The sequence below is a fragment of the Sparus aurata genome, chromosome 1, assembly GCF_900880675.1.
Source record: "Sparus aurata chromosome 1, fSpaAur1.1, whole genome shotgun sequence".
NCBI lineage: Eukaryota > Metazoa > Chordata > Actinopteri > Spariformes > Sparidae > Sparus > Sparus aurata.
The window spans coordinates 22,363,167-22,383,399 of record NC_044187.1 but is presented as its reverse complement, the minus strand read 5'-3'; the positions used below and the strand labels follow the sequence as shown (position 1 = coordinate 22,383,399).

Genomic DNA, 20,233 nt, shown 5'->3' with positions numbered 1-20,233 from the left:
GTTTTTTTTTTTTTTAAGATAAGAGACATATTATTATTTGATTACTAAAATCTGATGCATGAAAGAAAAATATTTATAAGCGGGATGTGTACGGGATGAAAATGTTATTAATAATAACAAAGAAGAAGAGAAAAGACACATTCCCTTTGCAACTGTGGCTCCTGAAAGTGCAGACTAGAACTAACTGAGCATCCTGTGTCTTGCCCTCTCCTACAGTGACCATCAGAAAACACAGATCTCCCTCTTTAGAGTCCATGTGGGGTTTGTCTGTTCTAGGCTACTATAGAACGATGGTAGACTTCTAAGGTTATAAAAACACAACAATTTTTTGTTTCAGATGATCACACTAATGAAGAAAATCACGTTTAAATCCTACCCACTGTGCCTTTAAAACAATAAAGGCGTTTGTTGTATATTCAACAAACACTTAAATATACATGTTGATCAGAGAGCCTTGGAGGTGCTAAAAGGGTTTGATTTGGACAAAGCCTGGCCAGCTGCTTCCCCATGCTACCATACTTTATGCTAAGCGAATCGGAATCGGAAGGGTATTTCTCAAAATGTTAAACTACTCCTCTCTGCCTGAGAAACTTGTGAAGAGACGCACTTGAGTTTGAGAAGTAAATAGTGATGCTGTCTCTCAGTTTCAGGGCCCTCAGAGGTGGCGGCTGGTTGAGGCTGCCTACAACTATAGCCCATTTGAGCACCAAGTGACGAGGATCCAGTTGATCAAAGGCCGGATCAATTCTTCACAGGCCTGATGAGCTGAATGGCTCAGAGACGAAAGGCACAGGAGAGTGACGGAGAACACAGCAAACATTTCTCTGTATGTTGAGATCATAATGTGTCTGAGATGATTTGTCTTTTTTTTTTTTATGTCTCATCAAGACTAGAACTGAATTTGAGTTCAACTCGTATCAAGAAACTATCCTGCTGGACAGAACATTCTGATATTGTGCAACAAAAGAAGTTTTGAAACGATCAGTGTTTGCTTTCGACTAACTTGAACTTTGGACGACTTGCCTAGGTTCAAAGAGGAATACACACAAAGCAACAAGCAATGAAGTTTAGTTCTGTATCATCCGGCATCTTCAAATTACTGACCTGAGGTCCACACTTATGAAGATAATCAGTTTATTATCATAGAAAAATACAAATCCAGCTAATATTCACGTTTGGAAAGCTGCAAGGAGTTTATAATGAGGATTTTTTACATCAAAATGACAACAAGCCAATTAATCAAATTGTTGCTGATTATTTTTCTGACCTTGAGACCTCAAAACTAGAGAGGATTTAAAAAGCAAAGTGTTTCGTAGGCTTTGTTTACTACAACCTGGTGAATTCTGAAAATAACAAAATAATTAGTATGATAAAACAGCATTGTTAATTAATTTGGATTCTGAGAGAACAATGTAGAATAATTCACTCGTGAACTTGCATAAAACTCTGCCTTAAAGTTATATGAATCAGTTTTCATTCATTTTTGGCCCCGTGCCCCTGAAAGAGAATCTTTGCACGCCACTGCCCCACGTGTTCCAGCCTCTCGATGGTAACTGACAGAAACATCAACGTGGCAGATTTTACAACAACCCACAAACAACGTTTCACGCACAGAGGAGGACAAGGCACAAACAGCACTACATGCCACAGTGCGGTGCCGGAAACAGGTTATGGTTGATAAAAGTGAAAAAATGTGTGAAGATTTGTCATGAATCAGGAGAAGTACAGGAGAATTGTGACCCCAAAAGGATGAATGATTAAAAAAAGGATTCTCCCAGGATAATCCCGAAGGGTTGGTAAGTATGTTTGTAATTCCTAGAAGGTAGAAGGAATGTTGAAAATGATCTTAAATAAAGACAATGGAGAAGAGTGGAAGTACATTTCTATTTCAAACACTTCAATAATAATTAGAATATTGAAGAAAACATATTAATTGTTGTGTATTGTGGTTGTAGACATTTATTAAAGAAAGAAATCAGCAAAAAGAAAAAAAAAACCCTCCTGCAGTTTGTTTATCATACTACGTAAAAGAGTCGCTTCAGTGAGTTTACATGTCAAAGTCAGGAGGAGGACGACCAGCTGGAGGAAGCTTTATTAAGTTTGAGAAAATCTATTTCCAGCAAGTCCCCCAACTTTATGGAGGTGCAGCAATAACTTGCTAAGGTTCCTCTTTGCTTCAAGTGCAGGACAGAGGTATGCAAAGTTTCAGGCCAGTCGAGTAAAATGCATGCTTTTTTATTTTATTTAACCTTTATTTAATCAGGAAAAAAGGCTCATTGAGATTAAAAATCTCTTTTACAAGAGTGTCCTGGCTTATACATGTAGTGTTGATGTTCCTACAGTAGGTGTCATATCATGGTTAGATTACATGTGTTAAATATGAGCAGAGCTTCACGTCAGCAGGAGGAGGGGTGGTGGTGGTGGTGTTGCGAGGTGGCTGGAGATTTTTAAAAGGAAGTTTGGGAGAATTTCCAGCCGTGTTTGTGATGCCAGAATATGGTAAGGCAGAAAACGATCTCTCCCTGACCCCCTACAGTAATCAAGTAATGTAACTGAAACACAGTGTCAAAACATGACATTGAAAAGTGAACATAAGCAGACGTAAGGTTTAAACATACAGTATCTGCAGGAGCTTTTATTCGGGTGAGTGAGCTGAAATACTGAAATACCACAACTAATTGTATAAAGACTGCCACATGAATCTTTCTTACACAAATAACATTCAAATAAGAATTTTAATGGCTCCATTCGACAATGAATACAGATATTATACAAGAATATGGACACCATCCAACACTGCGGACTGGCATTGTCTTAAATGCATCACGAATACTCAACTCAACAAACGATTATTTATTTCAAATCAAGACACATTTTCCACTTGAAAAAAACTACACCTGACCGTCATACACGTAGCCCAATATCATGAACAATCAAGGACCAAAGTATCTCCTCAGCGTTGTTCCGTCTCAGTCGGAGCAGGTGCTGATGGGCTGTTAGGATCCATCACGGCGGGTGGAGGCATGCTCAGACACTCCGCCTGAGCCGTGAACTCCTCCATCTCCCTCTGCTCCATCTCCCTCCTCCTGCTGAACAGGAGCAAACGCTGGAGCTCCTTTGACTCGTTGTCAAAGCGCATCAGCACACAGTCTTCGCAGGACGTGTTGAGGAAGGTCATGGTGAGGTTCACCTGATCCCGCACATCGAAGGTGAGAATGCTGCGTTCCAGTGACACATTGAAGGACTGCAAGTGGCACTTCCCGCCAAAAAGGACGCTGGGCGTGTAGAGAATGTTGGAGGCGGCACTTGTATTGGAGAAGTTAACGCTGGAGCTGTCTCTGCGTTTGAAGAACGCCAGTTGTGCAGGATCGCTCAGGGTGCCTGCAACCAAAGCCCACCTGCCCTCCAAATGACGGGGGACCAGTTGATCCAGAGGTCGGGTCGAGTCCTCACAGGCCAAAGGGGCTGAAAGGCTCACAGACGCCAGACAGAAGACAGCGATGGTGCACACGGAAAACATGTTTCTGTGTGCTGAAATTATACAAGTGTTCACCTCGACTCACTAGCAGAAAAGGTGGCAGCTAAAGAGTCTTGTCAGGTTTTATAATCAACATCCAGTATCATAGTAGTCAAACATTAGAGAGCAGAGTCCCCTAACCACCTGTGGATTCTGTGATTGGGAAATAAGAAAACACTGTGACTCGCATTTGCACTGAGGCTCTACTTTTTTTTGTATGTGTCATTTTGTCATTTTTTAGTCAGACAGTACAGAGAAGACGCAGCAAACAGTTCCGATGTTTAAGTTCTCTCGAGGTTTCAAGTAAAACCTCAACCAAAAATCCGGTGTTTGTACTGGACTAGAAGACTTTGAGGTTTAGTGAACTGATATGACAGTAAATAGTATCGTGCAAACATTGTCTATGAAGGATGGGACGTGACTTTGCCTGTGGTCGATTCTAATCTACACTGATACATTAAAAGAATATGAAAGGAAAGTTAGACAACAGTTTGTGTTTGCATTTACTGTAAATCATGCACAAAAATATAAAAAGCTTTACCATTAAGTGTGTCTTTGCTTACAAGTCAGGTCAAAGAAAACGTTCAGGTCTACATGAGGAAACAGACTCCAGATCTCTTTTGTAAACTGGCTTTGTCCTCTCATTGTTTGATGTACGGACAAATTTCTAATTTTATTTCATGATACGGCTACCACTGTGATTATGCATTACGTGTTTAATATAATTCACCTGTGACATGTACGTTATGTGATCAGCACCATGGCTATTGGTCTTTTTAAGGAATCACGTTTAATCATTTGATTCTTCTTTCAAGTCACGCCTTGAGGATGACCCAGTGTGGGTCGAACCCGGTGAGCATTTTTTCTCCTTTTTGAGTTTTAACTGAGATGTCCCAACTAATAAAGGTTTTTTAAAGGTATCTTTGCTCTACGTGAGTATGCCTGATTAAGTGAGCCCACATTCTTCTTTTTTGTAAAGAAAACTTTCCATTTTGATCCAGTGAGGAATAAAGTTGATCTGGTTCTGATTGTTGAGAATATGAGTGGTCTGAGTGACTGATCAAAGTAATCCTCCAGTGGTTTACATCTTAATGCAATCAGTATATAAAAAAAGGTTGAAATACGCTAAACAAAATGCAAAAAGTGAGTGATGTCTTTCTTAAAAGTCATCTTGCAAATCCAACTTAAATGAATACATTTTTTTTTTTTACTAAATTTAGAGACACAGGTTTAAAGCAAAATTGGAATTTACAACCTACATTTTTGGATTCATTCATACATTTTCTAAACGTATATAAACTAAAGTTCAAATCTGTGGTTAAAGATTTTCTTTTGGAATGTATAGTAAAGTGTGTCTGCGAGGAATGATTCTGTCAGTCACCAAAGTCAAAACATAAATAAATGATTGATATGTTGCATTTTTATTAGACTGCATCTTGAAGGTTTCTTCAGATGACATGCACAATATAACAATGTTTCCAAAAGGATACGTTTGAACGATTACATTTCTTGGAAACTATGAGCTATTAGCAAACAATAGCACATTTTACAGTTTGCACAAAGCATCCATTAATAAATCGTTTGTGATTTATTTAACCCATACGGCAACGTGCCACAGTCTGCTGTTACTCTGTTTTCTCGTCAGGTTGAGTCTCTGCATCGTTGGACATCTGTTCTGGACAGATCGGCTTTGTAGGATCCTTCACAACAGGTGGAAGACTGTTCAAACACTGAGCCTGAGCCGTGAACTCGTCCATCTCCTTCTGCTCCACCTCCCTCCTCCTGCTGAACAGGTACATGCGCTGAAATTCCTTCGACATGTTGTCAAAGCGCAGCAAAAGACAGTCTGGACAGGACGTCTGGAGGAAGGTAACAGTGATGTTATACTGATGGAAGTCGAAGCTGCTGCCTTTTAATGTGATGTTGGAGTTCAGATATTGACAACTGTCATTGGATCTGAAGGCGCGCGAGAAGGTGGTTCCGTTCACAAAGCTGATGCTGGCAGAGTCTCCAGTCCTGAATTTCTCAGAATATTCAGGAGTTGTCATACTACCTGCAACTACAGTCCATGTGCCCTCCAAATGAGCAGGATCCAGTTGATCCAAAGGCCTGACCAAGTCTTCACAGGCCGGATCAGCAGAATGGCTCAGAGACCCCAAGCAGAGGAGAGCGATGGCACACACAGCAAACATGGCTTCAGATTATGTAGTGCTGTATGTTGTGTCGTCTGCACGCATCAACTCTCAGTTGCGCTGTAGTGTCAAACTGAAAACCCAGCCGCTTTTGTAGTTGTGTCAGAGTTTCGCAATACTGCCAGCGCCAAACAGCAAAGTCCTCTATTCCATCTGAGGGTACTGTGATTGTGAAATGAAGGGGTGATTTAAGGACTATTTCATTTTAACACTGGTAGTTTCTCTCGTTCTGTGTCTGTGGCTTTTCTGGTGGTTCACCGACACGCACACAACCTTTAGTCAAATACAACTCTGCATTTCTTCTACAGTGTTGTGGAGTAAGGTCATGGACTGCACATTTACAGAAGATACATGCTGTCAGCTGATTTGTGGGGTTGATGAAAAAAAAAAATGCTTTGATTTGATTGTCTCTGAACGAAAGTTGTCTAAAAGGCATTTTCTCACGTTGTTTCAGGTAGTTTTTGCGCTGAAAACATCTCAGCGAATAAAAGACAAAAAATAAACAGAATCCAGTCGCTGGTTTGCATCTGGAAGCGTATGTTTGCACACTTGCACAAAAAAAAAACAATGGTGGATGAAACATGGAGCTGTGTGTGACTGAAGAAATGATTGGTTTAGAGATCAATTTAATTATCACAGTCAATGACTGTTGCATCGAAAAGGAATTTCTGGAATTTAATTCAAGACCATAACTGCAGAAGAGTCACCAAGAAAAACTGATGCTTGTACAAAGAAATTGCATCGTTAAAACAGCTGAATAGAAGTAGAATAAGAATAAGAAGTTCAAACTCTTCTTAAAAGGTTGCATCTTAAGACACATTTGACTTACAGATAAGTTAAAAGTTAAAGGGTAAAAGGTAACTTAATTTGACAAACAATTTATCAAACATCTTCTCAATGTCTCTCAGCTCCTCTGTCCTTTTGTTTTCTCCTCATTTCGAGCTGCTGGATCGCTGGCTGTCTCGTCCGGACAAAGCTCCTTGGTCGGGTCCATCACAGCAGGTGGAGGCATCTTCAGACACTCCACCTGAGCCGTGAACTCCTCGATCTCCTCCTGCTCCAGCTGCCTCCTCCTGCTGAACAGGTAAAAGTGCTGCCTCTTCCCCGATTCAACATCAAAGCTCAGCAGTATACAGTCACGACACGATGTATGCGTGAAGGTCGTGTTGATGCTGCGGTTGTCAAAGGTGAAGCTGCTGCCTTCCACAGAGATGTTGTAGGATGCGTAGTGGCACTCGTCATCCAAACGCATGCTGCGTCTGAAGGAGATGCTGGTTTCACTGGTGTTGCTGGAGAAGCTAGCGGTGGCACTCTCTCTACTTCTTAAGCGCTCCATGAACGGTGGATGGCTCAGGCTGCCTGCAACCATAGCCCATCTGCCCTCCAAATGACGAGGATCCAGTTGACCCAGAGGCCGGAGCAAGTCTTCACAGGCCAGCGGGGCTGAGAGGCTCACGGGCATCGAGCAGAGGAGAGCGATGGCACACAGGAGAAGCATATCTGTGTTTGTTGAAACCATAATGTGCACTCTATCGTGATGTGTGCAGGCTGCTCTTAAATGTGTTATATGGGTATTTTTCTGGTTTTATAGTTGTTTCAGGAAAGTTAGGTTTCACAATTCTGGAAATAACGGAGAGCAGAGTCTATCTTTCACCTTGTGGTGTGATTGTGAAACAACATTTTGTTTGAGTGCTCTGACTTTTGATCCTTTACACTGGATATTTACCTGTTGGCTCTCGCTCTCATACCTGTGGTTCCTTGATATATTGGTTCCTTCATGGAATATATTCTTTAAATATCCAGAGGTTGTACTGGGATGATAGGGGTTTGATAAACTGCAGATTTAAATGATAACCACTGTTAACTGATATATTTTCCGAACATCTCTAAGAATCTGCTACCTCAAGATAGGACTACCACACCAGAAATAGGGAGACTGGGGACCTCTCCGCAAGAAACTGCTTGTATCAGTGTCTATCAAAGATGTACACAAGTCTTTTTTTGCAAGTCTAAGTCAGGTCTCAAGTCTTTGAGCTCAAGTAAGAGTCAAGTCTCTGGCTGTAATGACCGTTCTTTCATTTGCTGTACGCCATCAGGTCTGCTTAGAACACTGCATAACTAACTCTCAGGAATCCAAAGCATGTACCATGTTATCACTCCTTTATCTGGTAGTATACAGTATAAGCATTGATCAGTTTATTGGTATATGATCACTTTAAAGTGGGCTTATGGCATTTCAGTGTAATATAACACATTATGGACATTATGAGTAAACGGATGTGTTTCTTGAAGATAAAGCATGTAAACTTGTTCAAGTTATAACCCTAAAACAACAATGAACCTGAAAATGAGCATCATTTCTCAAGTTCAGTTAACTTAAACTTTGGTTTCACAGAAACATATAAGACTTAGAATATGTAAAGCATCACCTGAACCTACAGTTTGAAGTTGTAACAGCCCAAAATCATTTCAGTTAATCATCAGGTGAATAAAGGACTCTGCCCTCTAAAATCCACAGTGTTGCAAAACTGCAGTTGTTTGACCCAACCACGCATTTGCACACAGTCCCACATAGAGTAAACATATTTAGCACTAACTTCATGCATCTACAATATAACAATTTATATGACTGTAGTATACAGATATATGTTAGCTTGTGTGTACTTCATTGTCAGAGCAGAGTCTCAGACAGATCAATTTTACTAAATGACTAATGATTTGGAATCATCAAATCAAATTGACCTTGTATTTCTGAAAAAAGGGACTCTGACCTCTAAAACAGCTATAAAACCAGTCAGACTTCTTCATCAGCCACATTCTCCATTTGGCTCAACAGTGTGACTGACAGAAGTATCCCAGCGACTGCCTTCAAACAACACATAATGTTTTTTGCTGCAACTGCCATCGCGCTCCTCTGCTTGGCGTCTGTGAGCCATTCGGTTCCTCCGCCTCCTGGGGCCCTCGAAGACCCTGTCCGACCGGTTGATCAATTGGACTCTCGTCATTTGGAGGGAAGATGGGCTTTTGTTGCTGCCAGTATGGAAGACAAGTCAGCGGCGGACTATGTAAAAAAAAGAGATAGTGTAGTTGTTTATTTCCACAATTCCTCATACACCCAGGTCAACCGTGTTGGTGGTGAATGCCAGTACCAGCCTCACAACATCTCACTGGAAGGCCGCAGCTTTCACTTTCAGGAGAAAGCCTTTAACTTCAATGGCACCTTCTACCAAACATCCTGTCAGGACTGTGTGCTAGTGGGTCTTGACGTAGAGTCCCCGAAATATAATTCAACAGACTTCTACCTGCTGAGCAGAGGGAGAGAGGTAGACCAGACTGTGATGGAGGAGTTCAAGGCTCAGATGGAGCGTCTAAAGATGCCTCCACCTTTCGTGATGGATCCGACCAAGGAGCTTTGTGCAGAACAGCCCGCGAGCAAACCAGAGGCTCAAAATGAACAGCAAGCAGAGGGGCAAAAGGCTTAAGAGACTCAATGACCTGAAATGCACTCACACATTGTGAATTAATGCATACCGGCGTCTTTTCAGTGTCATTCCATCAGACAAAAATAAATCATGTTTTCAAAACTTGAGATGTTTTGGGTTGTTTCTTTTATTCCACCGCAATTATCTGACAGTTTTAACGACTAGTTACGTTTCAGATTCATATTTGATGAAAGCACGTCTTTATATAAAGTCGTTGTAATAAGCTGATAAAATAGAACATTCTTCTCAAGCTTTCATCAGTTTCTGACATTTTTGACTTGGTAATTGATTTGACCTGCTTTGAGAAAAAAAGCAGCACATAGTTATGTTGTTATCCTTCGTTTCAGACGTCAATTAATTGCTTGCAGTCCCATAAATGAAAGATTTTCTCTCTTCGTTTTGCTACATTCCTCAAAACTAGCCAAACCTTGACAAGCATATACATGAATACATCAGTATTAACTATCAGATAATGTCATTTAAACCAGTATGTAATAGTTTTGCTCTGCAGAATTAGTACTTTAAAGGATTTTACCCTATTGTTTTAATTTGACATATATACAGCAACAACAAAACATGTTTAGTTTGGTAATTATATATTAATGTAACTCTTCAGGGATATGTACATATTTATATGTATGTATGTATGTCTGAAATTATGCAGTTACACTCTTAGAAACAAGGGTTCCAAGAGAGTTATTCTTTGTTCTACCCAGAGCCAGTTGTTTTTTTTTAAGGGTTTGTCCAGGGATCTTTGTAAGACTAAAGGTTCAGTAAAACAAAATCTCCCATTGTCTGTGACAATCATCAGAGACTTTCCCCTGATTAATCAACACTGCTCCAAGATTTTTGAATAAATGTTTTGCTTACTAAAACAATTAAAACATTTTTTCTTTTTTTATAAGAAACCTTTGGATATAAAAGTTCCATAGAACCCCTTTGGATGGGTTCTAGATGAAAACCTTGAAATATCCACAAAAGAGAGTCCACAGGGAAATAAACAACCATCATATGTCTGTGACATAAATACTACTGTAAGACAATGTTAAGATGTCGACTGTCAACAGGTAATTTTCAGGTCTATTTTTCTTCTCACATGTAGCGTTAACAGTTTATGTCGGGTTCAAAAGAAACCTATATGGTTTAAGTCAGGACTTTTATTTCTAAGAGTGTAGGTTCCTATCTATATTTGTGTCTGTGTGTATTTGCACAACCACTGTTCCGATAAAAGTTGAGATATCTGTGCCTATCTTGATGTGTTTTGTCTTGTTTTGCTTATCAATAAATATTTCTAAGATCAGATGATAAATGAACAAAGGTTATATATTTTGTGCTTATGTGTGAAACTCTCAGTAAAGCAGAATGTTTGACATTATATGCATATTTTGAATACCTAAAAAAAACTCGCTCTTTGTAAGTTTTTCACACAATAAAAAGGATCAGCGTGTGGATAAAGGACTCTGGAATCAACAGTGTTGCAAAAGTGGTGTTTTTTGATCCAACTATGCGTTTGCACACACAGTCCCACAGAGAGCAAACACATCCTAACCACTACCTTCACGCATGCACAATTTAACCGTTCATATGCTTTCGTATTGCTGTTGTGTGCCAAAGCTCTTGTTCTGGGGGGTCCCTCATTTGCAGAGCCGTGACCCCAGACAGCTCACTGTGAATGGAAAACAAAAAGAATTTAAAATCAGGAAAGCGAAGTGAAAGTTCGAAGTGAAAATCCATTACAGTTTTTTTCAGTGCGAAGCATGCCATAATGACACGACACAAACACATTGGTTGCAACATGCCTGTCAATAGTCCCTCTGAGACTCTGAGATAAGTATAATAAAACACCATGAGAAAAAGAGTGTGTGCAACTTGCGTTCTTAAAGCATTTAAGTTATAATCTGCATTTCATTCATCTAATGGTGTTCCATCACCAATGCTAATTTCTGCGGAAATTAATTCCAGGAGAAGTAAAGAGGACAGCAGACAGTGTACCCACAGCATTACAAACATTACAACTCCACTGTCAACAATCAATAGTCACACACAGTTCTATCATTTCAATGTTACAATCACTGAATACACAGATGCAGAAGGGACTCTGACCTCTGGAATTTTCAGTATTGTGACGCTGGAAGTTTCTCAAACAACTATAAACGCTGAAGGCCCAATCATCAGCCACATTCTCCATTTAACACTGCAGCATGACTGACTACCTTCAGACAAGACAGAATGTTTCCTGCTGCATGTGCCATCGCTCTCCTCTGCTTGGTGTCAGCGAGCCTTTCAGCCCCCCTGGCCTGTGAAGACTTGCTCCGGCCTTTGGACCAACTGAATCTTCGTCATTTGGAAGGAAGATGGGCTTTGGTCGCAGGCAGTCTGAGCCATCTACCGTACCTGGAGCGGTTCAAACAAAGAGACAGTGCCGCTGTCAACTTCTCCAGTAACTCCACTGAGATTAACGTCTCCTACACTCGCAGCTTACGTTTGAATAACAAGTGCCAGTATAGCTCCTACAACATCACCATGGAAGGCAGCAGCTTCACCTATGATGGGACGGATAAAAGCAACGCAAGCGCACGCTTCGTCCATACATCCTGTCATGACTGTATGCTGATGCACATGGACGTGGAGTCGGGGAAGAGGCAGCACTTTTACCTGTTCAGCAGGAGGAGGCAGCTGGAGCAGGAGGAGATCGAGGAGTTCACGGCTCAGGTGGAGTGTCTGAAGATGCCTCCACCGGTTGTGATGGACCCGACCAAGGAGCTTTGTCCAGAAGAGACAGCCGCTGATCCAACAGCTCAAACTGAGGAGGAAACAGAAGGACAAAAGAATTTAGAGACAATCAAAAGAACCCCATAGTGTTGATAATGTTAGGCCAATAACATTTGACATAAGTGTAATTGTTTTTGTGAAGATGCTAAATCACCAACATCAATATGCCACCATCGGAAACTGCTGAAAGACTTGTTTTAATCTCTAAACGTAATGCACCACACCTGTATTTTGCTTTCGGCCAATATGTGACTGAGAAATAAAGATGTTTTCAAGATGGCACAAGCGTTTTGAGCTCATTTCAGGTAATGCTGACTTTCGTATGACTCAACATAGTGTACATAACCAAGCAACACAAGAGGATGGCACAGCAAGGTTTATATTCTTTATTAAAGAAACAAAAACCATCAGACTGAGCCCAGCCAGGCCCAATGAGTGTAGACACGACCATGGGGTGTGTTTTCAGTTTCCTCTCAACTGGCTTTCGGTAAGAGTTTGATGGGTGGTAGCATTCAACTTGAACTCAAAGTTCAAACTAATCTAGTTCAAACTGATTTTATATTTTTCTCTTGTGACAACTCTGTGGAGCTGGGTATGTCCCAAGGTATCCTTTAAAACATCCAATGGTGTGACTCAAACTGCAGTCAGCTGTTTGGCAGCCTTGTTGGCTTCTAATATGACCACCACCATCCCCTCCGCCTCATCATGTGAAAGGTGTCTTAACAGGCATATAATGTGAACGTGTCATCCCAAATTTTGTACAAATGTTAACCTTGTGGTTTGCGGTAACGTTAAGTGCCAACATTACATCCTGGTGACTAGGCTGGATAGACAGTAGAGATGGGGAATCGAGTTTGCACCTTGGACTCGAGTCACCACACACAGAGACTTGAGAATTGACTCAACTCGGACTCATGGTCAGGTACTCATGAACAATAATGTCTGGGGAGCCTACTGACTGTCATTCCCTCCCTCCCGTTTGACAAGGGCGCAACCACAGGTGATGACCACGCTGCAGCAACTGCACAGCTCAAAACAACAGCATGGTGAGCACTCCCGCAGCCGGTTTGCTGTTTGTCACCACCCGAGGTTATTAACTTACAGAGATGAATCAATAAATGTCAAACTGATAAACATTATCAACACTTCCCTCTGTATTTTCTCTGTTGCAGTTGGAGCTACCTTCCAGGATAGGCACACAGACAATATGTGAAACTGCTTCCAGTTAATTGTTTTCAGTTGTGTGGGTGAGGGTGAGTAGACTGAATTCAGAACTAACCTTTAAAAACAAACAACCGTAACTTATTTTAAAATGAATTTAAGACACACTCTAATGTATTTTGGCATTTCTGTGATGTTTCATATATCTTGTCATTTCCCAACAACGTTGTTGAGCCATGCTGTTCACCAAATATATTTAGGAAAATAACTTTATATTTTTGCTCAAATCTAAAAAAATTAAGCTGTTGCCACAATGAAACAATGACGTATGTGTGAAGTCTAATCTGTGAGTCATCTGTCCTCCTCTAAGCTTGTGTGGTAGTCCCCTTTCTGCGTTGTTAAGGACGTGTGTGAGCTCTGAGCTTCAGAGCCGTTAGGGCCACTTGTGACTCGTTGACCCAGCCGGCCTTTATGTGGGATGTTAGGGCTTGGTGAGCTCTCATGTGAGTGGTTGTTACTCAGAGCTCACACTTGACCTTAATGATTCTGTAAGAACTCCCATACAGGGTTTAAAAGCCTGCTACACCCCTCAGGTTAGTTGGAACTAAAGAAGCCGCTTGGATGAGAGGTGAAAGGTCTTCAAGAAACTGAAACAAGTCCAGTTGCCTACGATACAGCACCTAGAGTCTTAGGTGCTGGGCTACTTATTGTTTTCAGTGGGTGTGTTCTGGTCTATCTTAGCTGTGGTAATGTCAGTCAAATATCCATAATCAAATGAAATGGGGGAAAAAGTTTTACTGTTTGAACTTCTCCTGAACTAAAGTTCTGGAAATTCTTAGTGTTTATATTTTTCTGCTGGTAAACACAGATAAATGATTGATGAATACACATCTGTGTGTGAGAGGGGATAAGAACACTAACAACAACTCACCTCTTCTTTGTGTAGAAAGTGCCAGTGTGTGGAGATTTAAGCCATCAATCAATATAAAACTATTTCAAACTGAACATATTGTGACTGTATAAAGTGGTTGTGGCCGCATGCATTTATGGATTTTTATTGAAATGTGTGTTTACGCAATGCACCCCGAAGTCCACAGAGGCAGCCCTCTCTTTACCTTCAGACAAACCTGGGCTGCAGAAACAAATCTTATATCTCATCTCTGAGAACAAATAATTCAAAGGAATTTGAACAACAACATAAGAAAACCAGAGAACATTTGGTTTGGTCTTTACTTTAACCTATATCATTTCCCCTTCACCTGCACTGTCCTTATGAAAACAAGGGATAATGAGGAGTCGAAATTCAACTATAAAACAATTATTTGGCAGATAACAAACATGCTTATGGCTGTTCATGAAGTCTCACACTCACCTAGTTGTAGACAATATACCATATGCACAAAAGCAGTCACAGACGCTGTATGCTTGTCAATCATTTTATTCACACTGTCAACAGATATCAACATCTCCTAAGCCTTTGGATTCTCTGTTTTCTCCTCAGTTGGAGCTACCGGAGGCGCCGGTGGGGTGGACTGGACAAAGATGCTTGGTAGGATCCATCACCCGTATTTTAGGCAGCTTCAGACACTCTGCTTGAGTGGCAAACTCCTTCAGCACCTTCTCATCCATCTCTCTCCTTTTGCTGAACAGGCACAGTTCCTCTGACTTAAAATGTGGTGACTCCACTTTGAAGCTCAGCACAACGCAGTCCGTGCAGGATGTACGGAAGATGGTGCCACTGAAGTTAGACATCTGTCCCACCGTGAAGTTATATTGAGCGTCCTTAATCAAGACGTCACGGGAAAGGTACTGGCACGACTCACCATAAAGGTTGCCTTTGGTGAAAGTTGAGTTGTAGAAATTAAGACTGACGCTGTCCGGTATGTCAAAAGGCTCATCAGATTCAATGACCCTCAGGCTGCCTGCAACCATAGCCCATTCGCCCTGTAAATCATTGGGATCCAGTTCATCCAAAGGCTGGAGCACATCTTTACAGGTAAGAGGCTCTGAATGGCTCACATATGCCAAGCAGAGGAGAGCGATGGCACACACAGCAAACATGTCTCTGTATGTTGAACTCATATGACTGGTCATCTGGACTCTGAAGTCGCACTGCAGCGTCCGTCTGAAAGTGTTGCCAGGATCGAGGCTCATCTGGTTTTATAGTTGCAACACTGAGAGAGCAGAGTCCACCTGTGTTCTATACCTGTGACGTTAAAACCAGAATTAAAGAGTGTGAATCATGCTTATTTACAATTCTCTCACTTGCATCTTATTGCAAACAGCAGGCAATAAATCTGCTTTAATCTCATTGGCTCATACTTAGAGCTCCAGTTTCATTATATGTATCGAGTTTGTTGAAATCACTGTGAAACCAGGCGCACTCATTTATTGAGGATATTCCGACCTACTCTCACTTGAACCTAGGTTAAAAAACACTGTTGTTGCAATGTTGAAACAACAAGGATTTATCTGTTTGCTTGATCAAAGAGTTTAAAGGGTAACTTTTTTTTTTTTTACCAATTTTTCCTGATTAAATTGTGTTGTGTTGGAGTACTACTGCACATGTGGCAAATGTAGTATAAAACCTTCTGTGGCTCCAGAAGAAGCTGCATGTTATCTGATAAAATGCCTCCCGCGATGTCACTCAGCGGCTCAGCTGCATTGTGGGTGATGAAGTTGCCAGGTTTGGAAAATGAAGAAGAATGCAAGGAATACAAAAATCTCTGGTTCTGCTGTGTCGATTTTGATCCATTTGTTTTTCAAAACTCTCCATAATGAGTCCCACAGTGTTATAGGAGTGCAATGCTAGAACAGCAGACTGCTTTCCAAAACCTGACGCTTACATTACCCATGATGCAACTCAACAACTGAGTGGCATCAATGAAGGCAATTTAACAGATACATGCAACTTCATGTGACGTAACAAAAGGCTACTTTTTTCACATATGCAGTAGTTCCCACCAAGATGTCTTAACACACTTTAATCAGAATAACTGGTGGAGTTACCCTTTAAGAGTGTTAACCTAGCTTCAGAGTATGACCTTGTTTTTGAAAGCTTTTCGCTCTTCCCTGACACCTGGGTTTTAAAGACATGTGCATAAACTTCAGCTACATTTAATGCTAATTGAAATGAGAATGCTTGTACAAATGTGTCATTCAGGACAAGGAGCAGCAAAATATGGTCACCTGAAGCTCAATTTATGCAAAACCTTGTGTTGGAAAACCGCTGTGTGTCTATTAGTGTGCAAGTTCATTGAGAGAAACCAAAAAAAGATCACATTCTTTGTATGTGTTCACACATTTGGCCAATAAAGCTGACTCTGATGGAGCACTAAGAAGCTGTGAATTCTTAAACATAAGTGCTTCACTCACATGTTGAACCCAGCAGCACAGAAGATCTCTACAACGTGCATCCAAGATTAGTGTCACCAAGTCAGTATCCAACCAAATGTGAAATATGGTCACTGTCTCCCTTTCTGCTCCTGAGTTAAGGTGTTGAATGATGTCCAGAAAGGGATTTTTGCAGAACATTATGATGTGATGGTGAAGCTGGCCTTTGGCCTTTTGGATTTAAAACATCATCACCTCATCACTGTATCGTGTTAGACTTGTGTGTGACATTTTTGTCATAATTAGTGTGTGAATTCTTGAGTCATGACCAAAAAACGTGTTTCTTAAGGTAACCGCGACTTTTGACCACCGAATTTGAATCGGGTCATTCTTAAATTCAAGTGACGTTTGTGCCAAATATGAAGTAATTCCCTCGAGGCGTTCCTGAAAAAGGTGATGTAGCATGTACAGACAACCTGAAAAATGAATTGCACCTGGCCAGGCCTGAAGGCATAAAAATAAAGAATTGATGTGTTTTAATGTATCAACTTTATCCGACTGCAAAAAGCCCCCCTGAGAGTTCTGACCTCAGCAGGAGTTATTCTCACAGCTGCAGGACTCATTGCTGCGTCCTCCGGGACAGAGTTTGGTCTGGCCCTTGAGACGGCTTGCAGTCACTTAACTATCACAAGAGCTGTTAGAGACACTGCCGGGAGGTCCCTGTACTCCATGTCAAAGATTTTTAAAAGTGTTAATAGGGAAAACCAGGTGCATCATATCATGAGCTCAGTCCCAGAGAAACTGCTTTTTTTGTAGAATCTCTCAAAGTCCTGTTTGTTCCCTTCTTCTCCTCAGGGGACTAATTACCACAACTTAAGCTCTATGATTAAAGATGGATGAGTTGTCTCAGGCGGACTGTGTACTCCCACGCCAAGTGTGGCTGGAGACATATGACAGGCGGCTGTCCTAAACCACTGCTCCCTGCTTTAGGAATTATATGCCGACACAAATAGTTAATAATAAATATTATCCAGTGTGCTTCTTTTGAGGGGAAGAGTGTTGTGGTTCATGGACAAATTCACTGTTTGAAGAACAGAAATGCTGGATGAACATCAAGTACATCAGGCAGTGTATCACAAATGTCAGTTTAATCATTAAATCATTCATCAATCATTTCAAAGCTGACATCTCAGACACTCTCAGTTCCACCTGTTTTTGTCTACAGTATGTACATCCATGCACAGAGCTATGCCAGGAGCTCTGGAGCCTCTCCTCAATAGCTCATCTGGTAAAAATACAAAATTCATACTTTCAGGTATTTCAAAAATATTTGCTCTTTTAAAAACAGCCCACGAAATATTCAGTGGTGCACACTGTTGTTTATAAATAAAAACCTTTGATAGAGTTGGTCTGTGTACTGTCAAACCTGTAATACAGAGCTAATACAAATGTTCAGGTCCTATACTTGGATTAAAAATATCTCAAATCAAAAGACCAAAATCAATAAAATAATGCAGCTTTAAAGTAATTCATTTAGATCCTCTATGATCCCCTCTGCATCTTTTCCAGTTAAACCTTATATTAAGATCATGAAAAATGAATTATACATGAAGATACAACAGCTCAAAATAATATATGTTTTTGTTTAACTGTATCTAGTATTTGGGTTGTATGATCCTATATAGATTGTCTGGCTCACTACACTAACCGGTAAAATCAAATCAAACTCAAACAGTGTAAAAAAACCAACACCTCGTACTTTGGTCCGCATTGTGTGAGGAGAATTTAAAAGTGTAGTCCTGGGTTGAGAGTTCCTCAAGGCACTTAAAAGACTGACAAGTCCAGTCTATACCTCCCCTGTCTTCATATTGGAGAGAGCTCATTTCCTCTTGAAGATTTAAACTCAAGAGTGGGACAAGGTTGTTATGAGGGCAGTGGGCAGAGGAGGAAAGGGAAGCCGCTTGTGAACATACTGATTTGAAAAATGATGGGTGCATAAAACAAAGAGATGGGGGAAGGAGTGTGTTGTGTATTGAGACAGACTGAAGAGGGAGAGAGGAAATAAATGCACAGTGAGGGCATTCACATGACAGAGCAGCACTGGCAGGTTTTGCGTTTTGGTGCCTCCTCTTCGTGGCTGGCCCTGGTCGGGTTTTGTGTGTCTGTGCTGGCTGGGCTGTTAGCTGCTGCTGCTGGCTCTGCATGGGTGTCTGGGGCTTTGGCCTGTGACAGAAGAGGTTCCTGCTCCCCTGGCCCTGCCGCTGTTCTCTGGTTCTCCTGGGGATCAGCCAGAGGAACCTCCTGGAACTGGCCCGGCAGAGGAGCAGGGTCTTGGGCTTCTGATGTTGCCTCTGCTCCCTCTGGTGACGTTGCAGCTGCACTCTCAGCCTCTGGCTCCGGGGTGAGAGTGGCCTGAGAGTAGACTGGCACAGAAGCCACTGTAGTGCCCTCCAGAGCATTAGATGGGGCCTGCACCTGCACACAGGTCAGAGCCTCTGTTTGGTTGTCCTGTCCATCAGCTTCTGTCTCTTGATCTCTGTTTTCATTTGTTTGTACCCCACCCTGCTCGTCTCCATCTGCATTTGCTGGTTGTGCATCTGCAGTGGGTTCAACTGCCTCACTGTACTCTGGTTTTGTGAGGGTTTCCAGAGCTGCTTCTGTTTCTGTTACTACCTCCTCCCCAGCCTCCCCTCCTTCTTGGCCTGCTTCTAGATTCGGCAGAGGGGTTTCCTCTGACTGCGTGGTCTCCTGTTGATCTTCCTCAGGTACATCCTCCCCTTCATCTGTGATGATCACACGCTCTGCTCTCATCACCAGGGTCCCCTCCTCCTCCTCCCCCTCGTTGATGTTGATGTTTGGAACCTGACCAGGCGCTGCCTCAGAAACAACCAGGCTTAACCCTGGTTCCAGCTTCATGCTAATAACACCCTCGGAGGCTACAACTGGTCCGTTGGTGGTGGACTGACTACTTTGCTCTGAAGCACCGTGACTGGTGGCTGCCTCGAACTCGCCTCCACCATTTGTTAGGACAGCTGTAGTTTCATCCACCGGTGAGCTTTGGTTTGTCTTCTCTTCAGCTTCAGTTGTTTCTGAAGATAAACATAAAATAAAGACCACTGTCAGTGAAGGAGGATTATTCTGTGCACTTACATTAATTTGAATAGTTAGTGCTACTCATGCATTTGAATGAAGTTGAATGGATATGCAATTAATATGCCAACAAACTTTCATTATCACTAATGATTAGCTTTCATTGTTACTTGATTGCAATTTGAGTATGTCGTCACAGTCAGAACAGCTAATTTAGGTTTTGTAATGCAGTTAACAAAAGCTTTTGCGATCTATGAATCTTAATGCCTTACACAGAAAGGTCAGTCACCTCCGCTCTAGTATAAAATGCAGAGGCTGATAAAGACCACATTTTAGCCACAGGCCATGAACTGTATAATAATAAATGGAGGCTTCTATTGTATTTGCTTTGGAGCAGATAGTAACAAGCAACTGAAGTGAAATAAAAAAAAAGTGAGAAATGTAAATTATCATAATCATGACAAGGATTTGTCATGGGAGGGATACATAATGGTTGATGAGACGGTTGAAACAAGATGCACAGAGAATGCATTAGATGCAGATTTAGATTCTACAGTCTGCGTTTATAGACCCTGGATGATGTAAATACTAATGGAGGGGTCACTTTCATTTTTTAAGACTCTCTTGTGCTCTTCAACAGCGTGAGCAGCATAGCCACTGACACGTCCACATCCCCGCTGCCCTCT

The 20,233-nt window shown here is 41.5% G+C and overlaps 2 protein-coding genes across 4 annotated transcripts in view; both read right to left on the bottom strand.

Moving 5' to 3' along the window:
* Positions 1–6,613: 6,613 nt before the first annotated feature.
* Positions 6,614–7,207, bottom strand: LOC115590753 (alpha-1-acid glycoprotein 1-like). Its single transcript, XM_030432133.1, has one exon. It carries the CDS (start codon positions 7,205–7,207, stop codon positions 6,614–6,616), a length of 594 nt encoding a protein of 197 aa, XP_030287993.1.
* A 10,376-nt stretch (positions 7,208–17,583) lies between these two features.
* palm3 (paralemmin 3) overlaps positions 17,584–20,233 on the bottom strand; it is a 39,090-nt gene continuing 36,440 nt past the window's right edge. For all 3 annotated transcript variants that reach the window (XM_030433667.1, XM_030433660.1, XM_030433650.1), the window contains one exon: positions 17,584–19,546. In XM_030433667.1, the coding sequence (XP_030289527.1) occupies positions 18,540–19,546 (1,007 nt within the window). In that variant the 3' untranslated portion in view covers positions 17,584–18,539. The remainder of the gene's footprint in view (positions 19,547–20,233) is intronic.

Coding starts and splice junctions, on each gene's coding strand:
- LOC115590753 (XM_030432133.1), bottom strand. CDS start 7,207: ATGCTTCTCCTGTGTGCCATCGCTCTCCTCTGCTCGATGCCCGTGAGC.